The sequence below is a fragment of the Chiloscyllium punctatum genome, chromosome 20, assembly GCF_047496795.1.
Source record: "Chiloscyllium punctatum isolate Juve2018m chromosome 20, sChiPun1.3, whole genome shotgun sequence".
Lineage (NCBI taxonomy): Eukaryota > Metazoa > Chordata > Chondrichthyes > Orectolobiformes > Hemiscylliidae > Chiloscyllium > Chiloscyllium punctatum.
The window spans coordinates 42,027,471-42,046,067 of record NC_092758.1 but is presented as its reverse complement, the minus strand read 5'-3'; the positions used below and the strand labels follow the sequence as shown (position 1 = coordinate 42,046,067).

General features: G+C 40.2%; 1 protein-coding gene across 10 annotated transcripts in view; it reads left to right on the top strand.

Annotated features, from left to right (window-relative positions):
• LOC140492081 (ras-GEF domain-containing family member 1C-like) overlaps positions 1-18,597 on the top strand; it is a 227,913-nt gene that overhangs the window by 197,191 nt on the left and 12,125 nt on the right. For all 10 annotated transcript variants that reach the window (XM_072590777.1, XM_072590769.1, XM_072590775.1 and 7 more), the window contains 7 exons: positions 83-220; positions 3,633-3,845; positions 15,598-15,672; positions 17,121-17,216; positions 17,360-17,462; positions 17,889-17,968; positions 18,066-18,161. In XM_072590777.1, the coding sequence (XP_072446878.1) occupies positions 83-220; positions 3,633-3,845; positions 15,598-15,672; positions 17,121-17,216; positions 17,360-17,462; positions 17,889-17,968; positions 18,066-18,161 (801 nt within the window). The remainder of the gene's footprint in view (positions 1-82; positions 221-3,632; positions 3,846-15,597; positions 15,673-17,120; positions 17,217-17,359; positions 17,463-17,888; positions 17,969-18,065; positions 18,162-18,597) is intronic.

Here is an 18,597-nt window from a genome sequence, read left to right as displayed (position 1 = left end):
GCGCTAAAGGCATTTAGATGTTTGAGCTCTGTACTTGTTTTATATCTCAGCTATAATAATATCATTTTTTACTGGTCTTTAGGCACGAATTAAAAAGTTTGGACCTAAGATAATGCAGCTGCTGACAGAATGGACAGAGACTTTCCCATCCGATTTTCGGGATGACAGAATGATTGCGCATCTAAAGGACATGATCCACAGGATAGCTCCTTGTGATGAGGTGAGTTTTATAAATAATGAAACCTCAAAATTAAAATTTCTGCATGTATGCTTGTTTTGCATGCACGAAATCAGGTTATTCCCATATTTTGCTGTCTACTGGTTTAACCTATTAGTTTTTGTTTAACTTTTGATTATACTAGAAAGCCCTGTGGTATAAAGTCTGATATAAACATAATTGAAAATCTCTAACAGAATATTAAAATAATTTAGCAATAAATTATTAATGCTGCTGAGTTATCTATGAAAAAAAAAGCTAATGTAAATGGAAAGTAATTGGCAGACGACAGTTTAATTATGTATTAAGGATAAATTCATCCTAATTAATATATTTGTTTGAGTAAATTATTTGACTAGTGATTAATAGAACAACATTACCAGGAAATAAATGTTCCAGATGCAAAGAATACATTATCATTCTCCTGCAAATGTTATTGTGATTGCATCAAGATCAAACATTTTCAATGTGAAAATAATTAGATAATAATTTAAAGTTTAATGAAGATTGAGAATAACAACAATAAATAGTTCAAAACCTAATGGAATGTTCAAACCAACCTCACTTTACTCTCCTTCCTGGCAGTGTGCTATAGATCTGTTACATTTCAAAGCTAGATGATTGCCACTCTACTGTCATATGCATTGAATTCATAGTCAATATCTTCCTTTCTATCAGTGCTAAATATCAATCCTGGAATCACCTATTTAAAATGAACAGTGGTCAAGACTTGACTGAATTTTTAAACTGTACTTTCAGTTTGCGATAGGCAGTTACAAAGTGCAAGGTAAAAACAATGACTGAAGATGCTGAAAACCAAATACTGGATTAGTGGTGCTGGAAGAGCACAGCAGTTCAGGCAGCATCCAACGAGCAGCGAAATCGACGTTTCGGGCAAAAGTGAAGGGCTTTTGCCCGAAACGTCGATTTCGCTGCTCGTTGCATGCTGCCTGAACTGCTGTGCTCTTCCAGCACCACTAATCCAGTTACAAAGTGCATCACAGGCAGTACCTTGTGTATTTTACTGCAAGCTGTAATTTTCATTCTGTCCACTAAAAAAGTATATTGTGTATGCATACTCAAGTAAATGCAGAAAGCTCTGTTCTTTGCCAATACATTTTTAATATTTTAAGATGATATTTAAAGATTCTGCATTAAGTTGATAACATATCCAAGAAGTGTAGCTTTCCAAAATTATTTCCATATCGCACCGGAATTATTCTCGATGTGTCCTAAATCAAAATGACCCTAATGGGTCATGTTAGTTTCAGTATGTTTCAGATTCAGATTGGGACCTCTCCAAAGCTTTGCTATTAATTTGGATGATGCCTTTACATTGATGTGAGAGTGGCAATATAACTGAAGTCTAAATCAGTCTTATGTCGACTAGATTCAGCTAATTTATTGTTTTCTTGTTTTCCCACCTGAAGTATGGGTCTTGCAGGCTGCCAGAGAGGAAGTTAGGGTTCATTTTAATTGGTCCAAAAGCTTTTTAAAACTATTTCTGCCCTTCACCCTAAGTTCCCACACTGTTTAAAGTTTCCCCTTTGAACATGAGTTTTTGATTTTAACTTCCGTAATTCTCGAGGTCTGGCTTGCTCACCTGCTCTCCTTGGAGCTACAAGTTTCTTCTGCTGATGTGCAACTTCTGTCAGGCCTGGAATGCTTCTTGGTCATTCTCGAACGTATTCTTCTGAGTTGAGTGTTGTCAGGAGGCTTGTGGGCTTCACTGCTGTCAATGATCAGCAGCTGCTCTTGAAGTCTTCTGGCTCACCAACATGCCTTTTCTTCCCTGGTTTTTTTTTTAAGAGCCTAAATTCTAATTAATCTTAGTTGACATTCTTTAGAAGTAGTGCTGGTCACCGCTGCTCACTAATTTGTGGCAAGGGTCCACATTGTCACCATGTTGTGTGGGTTGTCCCTTCAAGCCAAAATATTCTTGTATGGATTAGGCTACCTTACTCAACTAACTTAAGTGTCCTAATGAATAAACAGTATGAAGTTTAGTACACTTTTATTTATTTTTTATTTAGTATATTATTTACTTAGTACATTAGTAAAATACTGCAGCTGTTTACACAATATAGAATAATCAAGTCCTGTGAGGAGCACACCAGTCTCAGGTCTGTCTCCAGTAAGCTCCTCCTTTACTCTAACCAAGTCTCTATGACACCACCATGCTTACTGCACTCAATCTACTATTGACATTTCTGATCCATATACTACATCTACAGAATGCATTATGTAAGCAAAATAAAAATATGTAAAATATGTAAAAGTTTGTAGGGTACTTCAATGCAAATATGATATGAAATTGTATTTCAGATGACTTTTCCAGGTTCAACGAGTGGGAAATTGGTTAGCTTTTCCATTTTTAATTACAGTCTCACTGTGAGAAATTGAGCATTTCAGTACATGTTCAATTTGTTTTGGAAATGAAACAAGTATGGCATTGAATATATCTGTGGAAAGGAACAGGAGTAAATGGACTTGATCTTATGGAGGTGTGGTAAGGTCTTGCCTGCTGGCTGAAAAGCCAGTGAGAGCCACATTATCTATTCCAGTAAGGCCAGATGGTATTATGTGCCACTCAGACACTTAAGTAATCATTGGCAGACCTTTCCTGAGATCCAGGACCCCCTTGGAAACTTGCCAATTGAGAACTGCTGGCCAAGCAGAGGCTTGCAGTTCTCTTGAAAGGCCACACTACCAGGAGTCCAAGAACACTGCTGGGACAGCAGCTACTAGAGACCCAGAATTGAGGAGTGACCCAGGCCTTAGATAAATAATGGTGGGAGGCGTACTGGTTGGGAGAGGGAGCATAGGTACTCCAGCAGCAAGGGTATGATGTTGGTTATCAGCAGGCCCCACCCCCTTCCTAAAGTCACTTTGAGCCTTTGAATGAAGAACATCGCTGAGAGATGACAATCAGGACACACACAGTCCTTACATGTCACATATGTCACATGTACAGAAAGCCTCCACCACTGAGTTAGTCATTAATTGTCCATTGATGGGCTTCAATTTATGGCAAAGTGGGAAGTTCGGTCACAGACATACCCGTCCCTGACAATCCTGGTGGCAGGTAAGTTCAGGTACCCCATCACCCCACCTAATTAATACCCTTCTAGTTTCTGAATATGGTGTAAGAGAGGCCGTTAAATTGCATCCCACATATCATTCTTACATCAGAAAGGTCATCAACCTGAAACATTTTCTCTTCAAAGATGCTGTCATACCTATGCATATCCAGCACTTTTATTTTCATTCAGATTTTCAGAATCCACAATTCCCTGTATTTTGCATTTGTGTAGCACTTGTGGACTCGTCATATGTACTGTAAGTATACATAAAGAATGTATAATCATTTTCTGAGTCTGTGTGTGATGACCCACCAGATTCTTTTTTTCCCCAGAGTTATTGGAAGACAATGAATCAGCTTTTACAAACATTGGACCAAAAACTGACAACCCTAAATCAAGGTGAAGAAAACATAGTGAAGCTCAATGCTAGTGTGTCCGATAAATTGGTTATCATCAAAACCAAGCCTCCATCCATTCAAAGAGATGTACTGAGTATTTGCAATGATCCATATACCCTGGCACAACAGCTAACGCATATAGAACTGGTAAGTTGGATAACTAATTTGTTCCAAGTTTTATCATCACCATCATTTAACTTAGCCTTTGAATGCATCTGGTAAATAACTCTTGGTGTGAATAATTTCAAGGATATTTGGTACAAACGCAGTAAACGACATTGAAGAAACCGTAGGATAAGATAAAATACAGCTGCCATCAAAAGGGTAAAATTATGATACTGCAATTAGTCTGACTCTACTGGCATGAGTTTAATTCCTGGAGAGATTTTGTTTAATCCAGCATCAATTCAGAAAATACAATTCAACTCTTTTAAAGTGGCAAAGAAAGATGATATTTCAGATTAAGGTGTAATATCTAATGTATTATTTTAACACCAGTATTCGCAATTCCATTTTAGGTTATATCAACTGTCACGGTTTTATAGTTTATTTGGCATTTATTACATTTATAGTGTGATTCAATATTATTAGGAAGGCCAGGATAGTGCTAGCTCCACTAAAATGAACTGATCTCTTTGCCTTTTTGTTTTAAAAGCTTGCAGAGCAGCGGAAAGGCATAGAATGACAAGTATTCTGTGTGTGTGAGTTATTCAAGTCCAAAGTGGTTGAGCATGAATGAAGATAGCCATCTTTCAGGTCTAACTGGAAGTATCTTGTTGAATAAACAAGATAAAGTTTATGGCACTCCTGCAACTATTTACACATTACATGAATATGATGTACATGCTTCAGAAATTGTTAGGAAAACACTAGCCTCAGATCTGTGTCCTCAAGCTCCTATTTGATACTGATCAAGGTTCTCAAGACATTATCACAGTGCACCCAAATGAGCATTAGCCCTTTCAGACTCATGGACAATTCATGTGAGACTGGAGCTGAGCAACAGACAAACAAAAGAAGACAGGGTTCAGATTTATTAAAAACAAGCTGCAATGAATGACTTTATTCTGAAAATGACTAGGACTATTTTATGGGCTAGTTATCAACAACTTGCAATTTAAAGTGAAATTCAAATACAACATTAAGTACAGGTTTTGTACTTCCCTCACTTTCTGATTTTGTTCCTCATTGCTCACATGGCAATCTAAGAGAATTTTCGCCACTGAAGATGGACTGCACAATTGATCTGGGATTTTAGCTTTCACGACAACTTCTAAATACAACTCAGTTAACTCTTTACATTGGTTCGGTGATACATCCAGTTGGATTTCATAATTATCAGCTATCATAAAGAGATTTAAGTTAGTTTGAAATTTGACAGAAGAATTTTGCATGTAATCTTTATTCAATTTTATCCTTGATCAATATATTTTACACATGGGCTATTGTTATGCAATATATCCAAATTTTGATAAGGCAGTTGAATGACCACAATAAAGGAAGAACCAAGAAGGGAAGTACCATAAATACAGAAGTGATATTTTGGCCTGGAAATTTGACCATGGCTGTCAGCCGGAGGTGGAAGTGAATGAATATACCTGTTGGTGTGGTCTCAGGGGTATCATTAAATTATGTTACAGTAGATCAAATATGGGAACAGTGACACAATGTTGCTTATTATGGATGTTTGTTTGAAGTAAGAGTCTGTCGTTGGTGCTACTTAGAGGCTGCTTCCACCTCTTAAATGGGACTTGCCCTTGGGCTGCAGAAAACGTTGTAGCCTGACCGAAATGGCTACAAGAGCTGCAGAGAGTGGTCACCTAGTATTATCCAGGTGCAGATGGTTTACAGAAGGAGGGAATTTTAATGTTTTCCTCAATAGAAAACCATCCAGATAACATGTCTGAAGACAGCAAGAAAAAAAATGGCTGAAGAACTGAATACATTAGCTTTAGTTCCCAGTATCTGCAAGTAATTCTGAAAGACTTCCTCTGATGTTCAGCATATTGTCCAAGCAAGAGTCCTAAATCAGCTCAATACTTGCACCACTTCTAGTTCCATTCCATCCAACATTAGTCCTGGGGAGTGTTGTTGAACAAAGAGACCTTGGAGTGCAGCTTCATAGTTCCTTGAAAGTGGAGTCACAGGTAGTTAGGATAGTGAAGAAGGCATTTGGTATGCTTTCCTTTGTTGGTTCATGCATTGAGTATAGGAGTTGGGAGGTCATGTTGAAGACAATGGTTTGGCCACATTTGGAATATTGTGTGCAATTCTGGTCACCCCCCTCAGAAGGACATTGTGAAGCTTAAAAGGGTTCAGAAAAGATTTACAAGGATGTTGCCAGGGTTGAAGGGTTTGAGCTATAGGGAGAGGCTGAATAGGCTGGGGCTGTTTTCCCTGGAGCATTGGAGATTGAGAGGTGACCTTATAGAAGTTTATAAAGTCATGAGGGGCAGGGATTAGGTAAATAGACAAGGTCCTTTCCCTGGGATGGGAAGTCCAGAACTAGAAGGCATAGATTTAGAGTGAGAGTGGAAAGATTTAAAAGGGACCGAAGGGGCAGCTTGTTCATGCAGAGGGTGGTGCATGTATGGAATGGGCTGCTAGAGGAATTGGTGGAGGAATTGGTACAATTACAAACATTTAAAGGGCATCTGGATGGGCATATGAATGGAAAGGGTATACAGGGAAATGGACCAAGTGTTGGTAAATGGGATGAGATTTATTTAGGATATCTGATCAGTATGGACGAGTTGGACCAAACAGTTTATTTCCATACTGTACATCTCTCTGACTCTATGACCTAGTCCATCCTCAACTTCCCCTCACTACTCCAATTATTTGTGCTGTATTACACTCCACCTCTTTGTCCTCCTACACATACATTCTGTACTCCTCTCTTCAGAACCCTCACTCACCATATCTCATATCTTGCATCCAACAGATTGTGATCTTGACAGGGGTCATTTAATTGGGCAATATAATACTAGCGGGGACCCTGCCATCTTCCTGCATCTCCCCTGATAAAATGTGGGCAGGATAGCCCATCCACCACAATGCCAATGGATATCTCAAAGTGAGAATTGAATGCCACCTTAAAGGGCTCCATACACACCCAAAGCTTGCAGGAGTCTCCCATGGAAAAAGCCTCAACAGCACACTCCATTGGGTGTCTCCCAGAGTTCCAGGTGTGGCTGGAAGGGCTTGGTTGCTGACAGCCAGCACATGTCCTTGCTGACAGCCTCCTGCTCCCTTAACCTGTAACCTGCACTCTACCATCACTCACCTATGGCCTAGGTCCTTCCATGATCCGGGGTCTCAGGTGGATGCATTACCAGCAGCAAACAGCACAATCCCAGTTGCAGTTCAAGCATTGAGGAACTACCAGCCTTGTTTGGCCATCAAGTCAGGCAGGACATCTACTCCAGTGTCCCGGACCCTGAGAAAGGTCCACTCCTCAGTAAAGTGTTCACATTTAATTCAAAGCACCACTCCAAAAAGAAGCAACATAGAGCTTTCAACAGCTCTCTAGCCCGGAGAGAAAATCCCTGTTTTCTAAACATCGCACTATTTGCCGATAAATAGCACAGCACAGTATGAGGAGCAGGTGGAGGTCAAATCCGCCCACAATTCCTTTGCTCACTGAAGAAACAGTCCTTGAGTAGCAGGTAGGAATTGAGTCATGGCCTTCCTGAGCATCACCTCCTAAATTCATTCCCAACTTTCCAGGAACTCTATGTTTGAATCTCTCCAAAATCTATCTGACAATATTTCTGAAATGACATTAATTGAAGTCAAGAATTATATTCTCTATGAATAGCTAACCCCTTTCTTCAACCTTGATCTGTGTGCAACCTATCAGAAAGTTGATCACACCATTCTCCACTGAGGAGGTTGTTGAGGTAAGTTAGACTAATTCACCTGGTTCCATTCTTATCCATTTAATTATAGCCTGAGATTCACCATCAATTGTTTTTTAATTCCCAACCAAAGTGCTGCACCTCAAGGATCTAGCTATGACTTGTGCCTTTTTCCCAATTACAGACTGTACCTTGGCAACATCATCTGAAAGTAATTCAGTTTTCGTCTATGTGCTGATGACACCCAGTTCTATCTCACCTCCACTCTGCTTAGTCCCTTCACTGTCTCTAAATTGTCCTCCTGCTTGTCTGACAGCTAATACAGAATGAGCCAAAGTTTCCTGCAATTACAAGAAAAATGAAAGTGAGCTCTGCAGATGCTGGAGATCAGAGCTGAAAAATGTGTTGCTGGAAAAGCACAGCAGGTCAGGCAGCATCCAAGGAGCAGGAGAATCGACGTTTCGGGCATAAGCCCTTCTTCAGGAATGAGGAGGGTGTGCCAAGCAGGCTAAGATAAAAGGTAGGGAGGATGGACTTGGGGGAGGGGTGTTGGGAATGCAATAGGTGGAAGGAGGTTAAAGTGAGGGGGATAGGCCGGGAAGAAGATTGCAGGTCAAGAAGGCGGGGCTGAGTCCGAGGGTTGGGACTGAGATAAGGTGGGGGGAGGGGAAATGAGGAAGCTGGAGAAATCTACATTCATCCCTGTGGTTGGAGGGTTCCTAGGCAGAAGATGAGGCGCTCTTCCTCCAGGTGTCGTGTTGCCAGGGTCTGGCGAAGGAGGAGGCCAAGGACCTGCATGTCCTTGGCGGAGTGGGAGGGGGAGTTAAAGTGTTCAACCACGGGGCGGTTGGGTTGGTTGGTGCGGGTGTCCCAGAGGTGTTCTCTGAAACGTTCCGAAAGTAGGCGGCCTGTCTCCCCAATGTAGAGGAGGCCACATCGGGTGCAGTGGATGCAGTAAATGATCTGTGTGGAGGTGCAGTCCCTATACACCTCCATCCCCCATCACGAAGGCCTCAAAGCCCTCCGCTTCTTCCTTTCCCGTCGACCCAACCAGTACCCTTCCACTGACACCCTCCTTCAACTGACTGAACTGGTCCTCACTCTGAACAACTTCTCTTTCCAATCCTCCCACTTCCTCCAAACCAAGGGAGTAGCCATGGGCACCCGCATGGGCCACAACTATGCCTGCCTCTTCGTCGGATATGTGGAACAGTCCATCTTCCGCAGCTGCACTGGCACCACCCCCCACCTTTTCCTCTGCTACATCGATGACTGTATCGGCGCTACCTCGTGCTCCCACGAGGAGGTTGAACAGTTCATCCACTTTACTAACACCTTCCACCCCGACCTCAAGTTTACCTGGACCGTCTCAGACTCCTCCCTCCCCTTCCTAGACCTCTCAATTTCTATCTCGGGCAACCGACTCAACATGGACATTTACTATATACCGACCGACTCCCACAGCTACCTAGATTACACCTCCTCCCACCCTGCCCCCGTAAAAATGCCATCCCATATTCCCAATTCCTTCGCCTCCACCACGTCTGCTCCCAGGAGGACCAACTCCGATACCAAACAACCCAGATGGCATCCTTCTTCAAAGACCGCAATTTCCCCTCAGAAATGGTTGACGATGCTCTCCACCGCATCTCCTCCACTTCCTGCGCCTCCGCCCTTGAACCCCGCCCCTCCAATCGCCACCGGGACATAACCCCACTGGTCCTCACCTACCACCCCACAACCTCCAGATACATCGTATCATCCTTCGTCATTTCCGCCACGTCCAAAGAGACCCCACCACCAAGGATATATTTCCCTCCCCTCCCCTATCAGCGTTCCAGAAAGACCACTCCCTCCACGACTCCCTCATCAGGTCCACACCCCCCACCAACCCAACCTCTACTCCCAGCACCTTCCCCTGCAACCGCAAGAAATGCAAAACTTGCGTCCACGCCTTCCCCCTCACCTCCCTCCAAGGCCCCAAGGGATCCTTCCATGTCCATCACAAATTCACCTGCACCTCCACACACATCATTTACTGCATCCGCTGCATCCTATGTGGCCTCCTCTACATTGGGGAAACAGTCCAGCTACTTGCGGAACACCCGCACCAACCAACCCAACCGCCCCGTGGCTAAACACTTTAACTCCCCCTCCCACTCCACCAAGGACATGCAGGTCCTTGGTCTCCTCCTTTGCCAGACCCTGGCAACACGACGCCTGGAGGAAGAGCACCTCATCTTCCACCTAGGAACCCTCCAACCACAAGGGATGAATGCAGATTTCTCCAGCTTCCTCATTTCCCCTCCCCCCACCTTATCTCAGTCCCAACCCTTGGACTCAGCCCCGCCTTCTTGATCTGCAATCTTCTTCCCGACCTCTCCGCCCCATCCCCTCTCCGGCCTATCACCCTCACTTTAACCTCCTTCCACCTATTGCATTCCCAACACCCCTCCCCCAAGTCCTTCCTCCCTACCTTTTATCTTAGCCTGCTTGGCACACCCTCCTCATTCCTGAAGAAGGGCTTATGCCCGAAACGTCGATTCTCCTGCTCCTTGGATGCTGCCTGACCTGCTGCGCTTTTCCAGCAATATATTTTTCAGCTTCTTTCCTGCAATTATATATTAAGAAGCTGGAGACCATTGTCTTTGGCCACAAACTCTGAACTCTCATCATTGAGTCCATCCCTCTCTCTGGCAAATGTCAGAGGCTGAACCAGAATCTGTTGGGAATCTGTGTCATATCTGATGCCAGGATCATCTTTTGACCATGTATCCAGGCATTCACTAAGATTGTCTATTCCTACATCTATAAAATCACCTGATCTTGGCCCTTCATCCGCCTGAGCTGATCTACTATGGGAAAGCATCTCTGACTTTTATTGCCACTATAGTTGACTGTCCCAATGTATACCTGGTCAGCTTCCCACATTGTACCCTCCGTAAACCTCAGGTCATTCCAAAGCTCTGCTGTCTATATCCTGACTAGCATGAAATCCTGTTCATCTAACAACCTTGTGTTCACTCACCCATGCTGACCCCCAGTTAAATAATGCCCAGATTTTAAAGTTGTCCTCCTTGTATAAAAACCCTGCCACAGTCTGCTGCCACCCTCTCTCTGTAATCTCCTCTAGCACTCCAACCCTTCAAGTTATCAGCACTGTTCCAACTCTGTCCTCTTCAGCATCTTGTATTTCAATCATTCCATTGTTGGGACCCATTCCTTCCGTTGCCTGGGATCCAAGGCCTGAAATTTAACTTCCTCCGTAAACCTTTCCACATCCACAGGCTCCCCCCTTATTGAATCGAGTAGTTGCTGTCTCGAAAAATTCCAGCAGATTTGTCATTCTTAATTTCCCTTTCAGAAATCCATGCTGATTCTGTCCAACCATGTTACAGTTTTCCAAATGCTCAGTTAATAAATCTTTTATAAGAGATTGTAGCATTTTCCCCACTTCTGATATAAGGCTAACCAGTTTCCTCTCTAGTGGAGTACTATAGCTACCCTCTGTTCCATAAAAATTGTTCCAGCTTCAGAAATGACCACCAAATGCATCTATTATTTATGGGGCCACTTCCTTAAGTAGTCTGGAACGTTGATTATTGGACTGTGGGGATTTACTGGCCTTTAAACCAATCAATTCCCCAACACCATTTTCGTAGTCGTACTGGTTTCCTTCAGTTCTTTCCTCTCGTGTGTTGTATTCACAACATTTTGGAATGTCACTTGTGTCCTCTTTTGTGAACTCAGAGCAAAATATGCATTTAATTGGTCTGCCATTTCTCTGTTTCCCATTATAACTTCCCCAGCTTCGGTCTATAAGAAACCCACATTTGTTTTCACTCACCTTTTGTTTTTCAAATATCTCTAAAAGCTTTTACAACTAATTTATATACTCCTTGAAATGCTTTATTTTCCCTTTCTTAATCAGTCCCTTTGAACTCCTTTGATGAAATCTAAATTGCTCCCAATCCTGAGAGGTGCTGCACTTTTTAGCTAATTTATATGCCCTTCCTTGGATCACATACTGTCCCTAATTTCCTTTGTTAGCTTTGGTCAGGCTGTCTTTCCCATTTTATTTTTGTGCCAGACAGGAATGAGCAATTATTGTAGCTCATCCACACATTCTTTAAATGTTTGCCATTGCCAAACACTACCATGCCTTAAAGTAATGTTCCTCAATTTATCATAGGCAGTTCAAGCCTCATACCATCATACTATGCAACTCAGAGTTGATTGAGGAGCCATTGGATGTGGTTTAATTGGACTTTTAGACAGCTTTCAATGAGCTTCCATACACAAGATCAAAGCACATGGGAGTGAGATGGTATACTGACATGGATTCAGAACTAGGCAGATCAGAGACAAAGAGTAGACATAAATAGATCTTTTCTCCACAGCTAATGTTTCATGGGGCATCACAGGGATCAGTGCATGAACACCAGCTAATGACAACATTTGGAAATGATTTAAATGGGGGGACTAAGTATCTAAGTTTGCAAATGACAGAATGCTGGGTGGGAGAGTGAACTATGAGGATGATGCAGAAATGCTTCAATGTGGTTTGAAAATGTTGAGAGTGTAGGCAAATGCACGGCAGATGAAGTATAATGTTTATAAATGTGAGGTTATCCACGTTGATGGGAAAACAGAAAGGCAGATTATTATCTGAACAATGATAGTTTAGGAAAGAGGGAGATAGAACAAGACCCGTGTGTCCTTGTACACCAATCATTGAAAGTGAGCATGGAGGTACAACAGATACTGAAGAAAACAAATGGTTTATTGGCCTTCATAGTAAGACGTTTCGAATACAGGAGAAGAGATGTCTTGCTGCAATTGCACAGGGCCTCAGTGAGACCACACCTTGAGTATTGTGGGCGGTTTCAGTTTCCTTATCTGAGGAAAACTGTTCTGGCAATGGAGGGATTACAGCAAAGGTTTACCAGACTGATTACCGGAATGATATGACTGATATATAACAAGGGACTGGATCGGTTAGGACTATGTGGCACGGTGGCTCAGTGGTTAGCACCACAGCCTCACAGCATCAGGGACCCGGGTTCGATTCCTGCCTTGGGCAACTGTCTATGTGGAGTTTGCACATTCTCCCCATGTCTGCGTGGGTTTCCTCTGGGTGCTCCAGAATTCCTCCCACAATCCAAAGATGTGCAGATCAGGTGAACGGGCCATGCTCAATTGCCCATAGTATTAGGTACATTAGTAAATATAGGGAAGCAGAAGGGGTCAGGGTGGGTTACTCTTCGGAGTGTGGACTTGTTGGGCCGAAGGGCCTGTTTCCATACTGTAGGGAATCAAATCTAATCTCTGTTCACTAGAGTTTAGAAGAATAAGAATAGAGCTCATAGAAATCTATAAAATTCTAACAGGACTAGACAAGGTAAACACAAGGATGTGGCATGGGAGCCCAGAACCAAGGGTCACAGTCTAAACATATGGGGTAGGCCATTTACAACTGAGGTGAGGAAAGATTTCTTCACTCCGAGAGTGGTGAGCCTGTGGAATTCTCTGCCACAGAAAGGAGTTGAGGCCAGAACATTGACTGTTTTAAAGAAGTTAGGTTAAGTTCTTATAGGTAAAGAGATCAAAGGGTACGGAGAGAAAGCGAGATCAAGGTATTGAGTGGGATTGCCAGTCATGATCATGTTGAACACCAAAGCAGCTTCAAACAGCAAAGTAGCCTACTCCTATTTTCTGTTTCTATTTCTCTACCTCAATTGCATCCTTCAAGGCACATTTAAAACTTGCCTCTTTGACCATGTTTTTGCTTATCCACCAATAATAGTTTAAAACGTAACTCAGTGCCATATTTTGCTTTTTTAATGCTTCAGCAAACCATCTGAGGGGATCTTTTAATGTTAAGGGTGCTACATAAATGCAAATAGTTATGGTTGCAACACCGGATTCATTCACATTGTACTTTCCCTGTTCAATTCTAACTTTCTATGACTCTATGACCATATGACAAATTGCAGTTGCTTTCAGCAGCCACAGCCACTCATCTATCTGCACTTACTTTTGACACTAAAAGTTAACCTTTGTCCCTCTCATTCATTTCAGGTGCAGAAAATGTTGAGACAGCTGTGGCACTTTAGGAAATAAACAGCTTTTCTGAAGATGCAGTACCACTCATTCTGACTTTGGCAAGCACCAGCACAGTCTCTGTCACTACGTGTACCTTAAAGAATAGGCTAGAGGAGGGATCTTCTTAAGAGGAATACTGGACACAAGTGTGCAGGAGGATAGGATATTATTGCTGATTGATGACATTCTATTGGTGTCCAGCCATGGAGGACTCAAAAATTGACTTTGGTACCCCAGGCTATCAAAGCAAAATCATGCCATTGACTAGGAAATGTAATACACTTCGGCCTTCCAGTGAGCTTGTGTGCAATGGCTAAGAGCATGAAGGAAGTTAGCTTCAATTTATGTCATGGCTTCATGCATAGCATGAAGTCAATGTTCCCTGGAGTTGAAAACATTCACAATCTGCTCAATGAGACAGTGTAAAGCAAATTGTGAAATGTTGCTACTGTCATTTGCTGCAGCCTGGAAAAGCCCCATGGCATAAAAGTTAAAGGTCTTGGCAGCCTTAAGTAGCCACTGACAGTACTGTCCAATCCCACTGTGGTGGTACAGTTAAGGCTGCTGCTGGGAACAGAAGTCTATTACAATCTCTTTGCTGAAGTTCGGGTATCTTACATATTACTCCATAATCAGATTGATATCCTTTCTCCAGTGACAAGGGCAGATGTACAAATCATTCATGAATCAAATGAAACATTTGCAAGATAGCGAAGAGCATCCAATAGCAAAACGTGCTGCCAGACATTACAAGCCATTAAAGAAGTGGAGAAAATAACAAAAAAAGACTCAAAAGTTAACCAGCATCCTACCAGAACAAACCAACCGCTAATTTGCATAGAGCAGATGAGTGCTTCAAATATCAATCCTGAGGGTTCTTGTTGGGTGTTGGTACTATAAGTTGTTGGGCAAGTTTATGACATGATGAGCCAGGTATTAGTCTAACCAATTTCATAAGAAAGAGTCCCACAAATAGCATAGGACCCTCATTCAATATAATAATGACCCATGTGAATAGGTTGATGTCTATTGGCACAACTAATCCAGTATATGACGGATGATCTTTGCATTAACCACCAGCTAGGATTTTTAGTGCTCCTTACATTCCTTAAAAACTAATGAGTTCAATTTCAATTTCAAAGCCTACAAATTCTCTTAAATGTTATTGACTGATATCCAATTAACACTTATTTATAGATATTTCTCTCTCAGAAGTTGTGATACTAGTGAGAAATCTCAAACCCAAAGTTGTTCTATATGATGAACTACATAAAATGATCAAATAGAGATTATTACATTTTCAGACTTCCCAGCAATACACATAGAAATGGCAGTTATTTAAAGGAGGTGAAATATTATCAAGGTTTACTAGCTATTACACAATATCATTTACTTTTATTGATCACATGGGCAAGTGTGAGATATCTATTTTGGGAAATTATATACAAAAAAATCTTAGATCAGGTCTTTTGACTATAATAATATTCAGGGTAATCTCACTGAAATGTATTTTTCCAGAAAGCAATCATTTTAAATTATTAGCTGTTACATTAAATATTTATTATCAAGAATAATCAAAAGCAAACAATTAATCTATTTGAGTGCTGACTAGAACAATAAATTATTCGCTGTTTCAACTGGATATATGTTGTCACAAGCCTCTACTTTAATGGGATTTGCCTGCACATAAATAAATAAACATAATATGGCACAACAATGAATTAAACATTGACTAACACAATAAAAATCTAGCAGAATGAATTTTAGTGCAATTTTAGGTTTCTGAATTATGTGAACAAATACATGCACATACAAATGAACTTGATGCATCGTTGATAAAATATAGCAAAAATGCATCTGATTTTTAAAAAACAATATAAAATAGTTCTGTTTTTTTTATTTTAAGCATATCCATGTCTATTATTTACCCTTAGGAAAGATTGAGTTTTATTGGTCCTGAAGAATTTGTACAAGCATTTGTACACAAGGATTCTTTGGAAAACCCAAAGGTACAACTTCACAGATATTTTGTATACAAAGTACTTTCTCTCTCAATATTGTATTCATGTTATTCAGTTCGTAAGGCAAGCTATTATTTCATTCTATAGGATTTATGTGCAAAATCAGTCACAGCAGTACTTCTTGTACATGATATTCTCCTGTAAAATATAACTTTTTCCCCCACAAAATAAAAAGAAAGTAGAATGCAAGTATTAGCATTATACCACCTAGTGGTCTATTTGAGAAGTAACATCATTGAATACATTGCTGATCTTAAGTGAAGATGCTTGAATCCGAATTTGATTGGAATTCAAATTCAGATCTCTATTTTTTTGAATTCAAATTTCTCTATTTTTCTCTATTTTTCAAAGTCAAATTCAGATTTTTTTGTGACAGTATCATCCGTGTACGCAATTTGTTGTATAATTGTAAATAGGTGCACACTGGACAAGCAAAATCAGCATCCAAAGCTTAAATTATTTTTGATCTGCTCAAGTATACAGGCAGTGCTCTATTTCATATTAAAACTTACTAGAAAAATAAAATTAATCAAAACATGTTGGCATCGATGTCTGCACTATTTATTAAAACTTTAATGATGATGTGCACCACAGCACAGTACAGAAAGCTGATTAGAATTGAAGATGACAACGTGATGTTTTAATCAGCTCATGTATTGCCATTTTAAAATTGATCTACTTGATCATATCTTATAGTTACTAGCTGAAAAACATTTATTCATATATCTTGGATAGATATAGCTCATTGTTATATTGATTGCATATTGTGTATGCCGTATCAGCATTGAGTTCATCATAAAAATCTATAAGGCTGCTGCATATGTGCTGTCTTAGTACTGCTTTTAATTATCAAATACATTTTTTTTTCATTTATTGGTGTCGTAGCATATCATTTTTCATAGTGCATTATTCAGAAGACATTGGCCCAGGCTTTGCATTCAGAACAACTGTGAGGCTAACAGTACTCACCATTATCCTGGATTAAATTTGGCAGCAGTTTTCACATGAAGTTAAACATGTGAGGTAGTTATCCCTCTTGACAAACAGGCTGTTGTCCTGAGGTGAGATCATGTCCACAAATGGTATGCCAGCGATTGAAATTGTGGACCCATCACCTTCAATCCTAACACAGCTTTTTAGCCAGTTAGCTCCACTTGACTCAATGAAGATTTTTCTATCTAATTGGTTGAAAAGTCTTACTGATCTCTGTCCTGTTTAGAGGCTCTGTAGATCTCCACAGAGGGTAGCATGTTGGATCAAATGCCTGATTACTGCAAGCCCACACTCAAGTCTACCAAATCTTTCAGTAGCTTCCACTTAGTGAATAGCAATTGTTATTTCTTCACAACTGACTACAAAATCTGGGCCAATCAGTTTATCATTATCTCTACATTAGTTCATGATAAATGCTTAGATTTTCCTTTCTTTAACTAAAGTCTTGCTTCAGTGACCAAAAGAAAACAGACAATCTTGAAGCCTATGTCAAATGGTTCAACAGACTCTGCTATTTAGTAGCTACCGAAATCTGTATGGTAAGTACCTTTTTATAATGTATTGCACATTTATTTTTTGATGATACTTGGTTCAAAATTCTTTTAAAATAATTCCACAATTCATTGTATATTGTTGCACTTTTTTAGAATTGGAAATTAGTTTAATGTTTGCTTAATTGCAGCCCGCAAAGAAGAAACACAGAGCACAAGTAATAGAATTTTTTATTGATGTTGCTCGAGAGTGCTTTAATATTGGTAACTTTAATTCTTTGATGGCAATTATATGTAAGTATGACATAACCCCTTTTTAAAAATAAAGATATATGGATATTGAATTAAACAATTCAAGATGAATACACTCATACAGTTAAATATTTTATTCCCTTACAGCTAGTTTTGTGATTTAAGATGTTCTTTTCCCTAAGTGCATAAAAGTGCTTCAGTCTGACTTCATGAAATCTGTTTTTGATGATACTTCAGCATAATCAAACATCTTAACAAATATAATTAGTTTAGTTTGAGTCATGTAATTATAAAGTCAAAAGCCAGTCTTTCAGGATTTTTGGTCACTACTTTTTAAAAATCTTTAACCTGAACTATTTGCAAAAATAACTTTTAATAGAATGTAAAATGTCATGATTACATTTTTGCATCCTTAGGGAAATAAGTTCTATGAATAAATAAAGTGTAAACTTTGTTTTCTCTCTGCAGCTGGTATGAACATGAGCGCTGTTTCTAGGTTGAAAAAGACTTGGGGGAAGGTTAAAACAGCAAAATTTTACATTCTTGAGGTTAGTACCATACTGACAGAAATTTACATTAATGTAAAATCACCCAGTATGTTTGTTCAGCTATTCAACATAATGGCCTTTCTGAATTGATCTACAGCATCAAATGGATCCTACAGGTAACTTCTACAACTACAGAACAGCTCTCCGTGGGGCAGCTCATCGATCACTAACTGCACACAGTAACCGAGAAAAAGTAAGATTACAAATACAGTAGCATGGAACAGTTAATATAATTTTAACAGGAGATGACTTTTACCTGTTGGACAAACATTTTAACATCTAATCATTGTCTTACCAGAGTATAACCGCCAAATACACTTGGGAGTTTATGGAGTTGCACTGAAGAAATTCTGTTTTTTGTATTTATTCATTTTTTTTCTCATCTCGCTGTCAATCGCTCACTAACTGCTATCTAGAATAAGAAGTGAACAACTGTTGCTGTAGCAAAGAAATTATGTACATACCTCTAAAGAACATGATAAATAGAAAAATGTAAGGAAAACAGTATAGATAGTGAGAAACTATATTGACTCACCAGGGAGTCCATGAGCAGAGTCTTAAAAAATAGAGCTACAGCATTCAGGGGTGAAATTAGGCAACACTTCAAAGAATGATAGAAGTTTGGAACT